The sequence below is a fragment of the Poecilia reticulata genome, unplaced genomic scaffold, assembly GCF_000633615.1.
Source record: "Poecilia reticulata strain Guanapo unplaced genomic scaffold, Guppy_female_1.0+MT scaffold_159, whole genome shotgun sequence".
Taxonomy (NCBI): Eukaryota; Metazoa; Chordata; class Actinopteri; order Cyprinodontiformes; family Poeciliidae; genus Poecilia; species Poecilia reticulata.
In genome coordinates, this window is record NW_007615017.1 from 290,872 (window position 1) to 294,046 (window position 3,175).

A 3,175-nucleotide genomic window follows, 5' to 3' on the forward strand; every position below is an offset into this window, starting at 1 on the left:
TGTCTAAATTGCCCCTAGGTGTGAGTGTGTGTGTGTGTGTGTGTTTGTCCTGTGTGTCTCTGTGTTGCCCTGCGACAGACTGGTCACCTGTCCAGGTGACCCCGCCTCTCGGCCGGAACGTTAGCTGGAGAGGCAGCAGCTCCTCCTGACCCACTGAGGGACCAGGTGTTAGAAAATGGATGGATTCTTCCTATGGATGCACAGTAGAAAGAAACAACTCCAGGAAGTTCTAACAGAATCAGAACCAGGCTCGGTGTGAGTGAAGCTGAAGAGGCTAAGTGTTAAAAAACATGTTGGGTTCATTTTTAATGTTCCGTTTCTGTATGTTTTCAACGCCGAGTTGAGCAGATGTTCGTAACGTCCATCTTGTGGTTCCCTGCAGATGTTCGTCCCACTGCCGCGGTCGGAGAAGTTTCCCCGGAGGATCCCAGCTCTGACTATGACCCGGAACCCGTCCGGATCAAGGAGGAGCAGGAGGAGCTCTGGGACAGTGCGGCGGGGGAGCAGCTGGACATGAATGAGGAGATAGAGAGCACCAGAAGAAGAGTAAAGAGTGAGGACGAAGAGGAGGAAGAGGAGGAGAAGCCTCTGGTCCTACTGGGCGCTCTCCCCAGCATCAGCTCAGTGAACCAGATGAAGTCAGAAAGCGATGAAGAGGATGGAGAAAGAGGAAGATCCAGAAGAATCCCAGATCCCAGCACACATGGAGACACTTCCAGCTCTTCAGACACTGAGGTCAGCGAGGAGGAGGAGGAGGGTGATGATGAGAACCATTCTGACGCTCAACTCAAGCCCTTGTCAGACTCCGAGGCTGAAACCGAAGGGAGTGAAGACGACTGTGAGGAGAGCGGCTTTCGCAAGGCGAAGGGGAGATCTCACAGCAGACCTTGGAGCTGCACCGAGTGCGGTAAACGGTTTACCTCCAAGCGTTCCCTTCAGAGTCACATGGCAAGTCATTCACAACAAAGACCTGACGGGAAGGAGAAGAAATGTTTTAGTTGTGACATCTGTGGGAAAAGTTTCAAGAGAAAAAGTCACTTAAACCTGCACACAATAATCCACACAGGGGAGAAACCGTTTGGCTGCGACGTCTGCAAACAAAGATTCGGCCGAAAGTCTCACCTGAACAGACACATGACCATCCACTCTGGGGAGAAACCTTTCCAGTGTGAGAAATGCGGCAGAAAGTTTGCCAGTAAATGTCGCCTCAACTCACACCAGAGAGTTCACTCTGACGAGAAACCATTCGGCTGCGACATGTGCGAGCAAAGATTCAAGGACAAGTCAGCGGCGAACCGACACATGAAAGCACACTCTGGAGAGGAACCAATCAGAGAAAAGCAGTTTGGCTGCAACCAGTGTACTAAAAGGTTCACCAGTAAAAGTTGCTTGAATTCACACCTGCGAATCCACAGCGGAGAGAAACCGTTTGTTTGTGATCTCTGTGGGCAGAAATTCTTCTACAAGGCGAATCTGAAAGCACACATTCGGATTCACACAGGGGAGAAACCCTACAGCTGTGACATGTGTGGACAAGACTTCAGATCCAAGTCGCATCTAAACACCCACCAGAGAATCCACACCGGAGAGAAGCCGCTCAACTGCGACGTCTGTGGACAGCGATTCAGCCGCAAGTCGCATTTAACCAGACACATGAAGGTCCACACAGGAGAGAAACCCTTTGGGTGCGTTCAGTGCAGCAAGAGGTTCACCAACAAAACCGACCTGACCTTCCACCTGAGAATCCACACCGGGGAGAAACCGTATGCCTGTGATTTCTGCGGGAAGAGATTCATGGTCAAATCGGCTGCAAACAAACACATGAGAGTGCATTCGGGAGTGAAGCCATTTGGCTGCCATCTTTGTGGCCAAAGGTTCACAGCGAAGCCCAGTGTGAAGAAACACATGATCATCCATACAGGGGAGAAACCCTTCTGCTGCAACGTCTGCGGGTATAGATTCAACCTGAAGACCAGTTTAGACAGACACGTTAGGATCCACACCGGAGAAAAACCATTTGGTTGTGACGTTTGTGGACGGCACTTTAACCGCAAGTCCACCTTAAATACACACATGAAGATCCACAGAGAAGAGAAAGTTGCCTAGAAAGGCAATTTGAGTTCTCAACTAACCCAACCAATACACTTTACAGGTTTGTTTTGAAATTGATGTGATTTGTGAACAGTAATAATATTTCATTCATGGAATCTGTTGGTGGACGTTAAGACAGTTACACCTTTAATGAAAGGTAGCGGATCATTTTAGTTGTTTCTCAGGTTGTTGAGGTGTTTATCTGGGAAAATACAAACTGGTCCACCTGTAATGTTTGTGGGAGATATCGGATCTGGAAGGAAAAACAAACCCGATAAACACTTATCCTAGAGACCAGCTCCATCTGATCCACAGACCACAAGTCCAGTTGAATTGATGGTTGGACTGAAAACGGTCTGGTCACTTGGCGGATTCCCTCCAAGCACAGGATTGATTCAGCTAGTGACTGATTAGAGCATTTAAGTCCTTTGATCAAAATAAGTTGGTTGATCTTGACTGTAATGTGTCAGAAGATCAAAGGCCAGCCCCTGAAGGACTGGCTGCAGTATGTTGTTGCTGCCACAAGGGGGCAGTGACTGACAGGAAGAGGCTGAAGTCTTGTGTACGACTTCCTTCTGTCTGTAAATATTAGAACCGCTTCTGCATTTCAAGGTGCTGAACTGATATTTATTAGTAGTTTTATATTTATTTTAATAACCAGGCGCTTGTGAAAGGAACATCAGCTGCTAATTAAAACGATTCAGTTTTCAAATAATCAGAAGTTTGACTGAAAGCTCAGCAGATCTGAACCGATTACGGGTTTTACCAATATTTATGTGACTCCGGCCAGAATCATGCCTGTTTCCTGATCTTCTGCTGCACACTGGTCCTGGTTCTGACCCGGTTCTGATCCGGTTTTGACCCAGTTTTGACCCGGTTCTGATCCAGTTCTGAACCAGTTTTGACCCGGTTCTGATCCGGTTTTGACCCAGTTCTGATCCAGTTCCGACCTGGTTCTGATCCAGTTTTGACCCGGTTCCGAACCAGTTTTGAACCAGTTAGGACCGGTTCTGAACCAGTACCAATCTGGTTCTGATCCAGTTCTGACCCAGTTCCGATTCAATTCTGACCTGGTTCTGATGCT

General features: G+C 48.1%; 1 protein-coding gene across 2 annotated transcripts in view; it reads left to right on the forward strand.

The window, feature by feature from the left end:
- Positions 1-2,165, forward strand: part of LOC108165916 (zinc finger protein OZF-like) — a 5,010-nt gene extending 2,845 nt beyond the window's left edge. The window contains exons 1-2 of one of the 2 annotated variants that reach the window (XM_017303065.1): positions 119-255; positions 383-2,165. In XM_017303065.1, the coding sequence (XP_017158554.1) occupies positions 514-2,106 (1,593 nt within the window). In that variant the 5' untranslated portion in view covers positions 119-255; positions 383-513 and the 3' untranslated portion in view covers positions 2,107-2,165. Of the gene's footprint in view, positions 1-118; positions 256-382 lie in introns of those variants that run through there. The other variant, XM_017303064.1, reaches the window with a different exon arrangement.
- Positions 2,166-3,175: the final 1,010 nt, after the last annotated feature.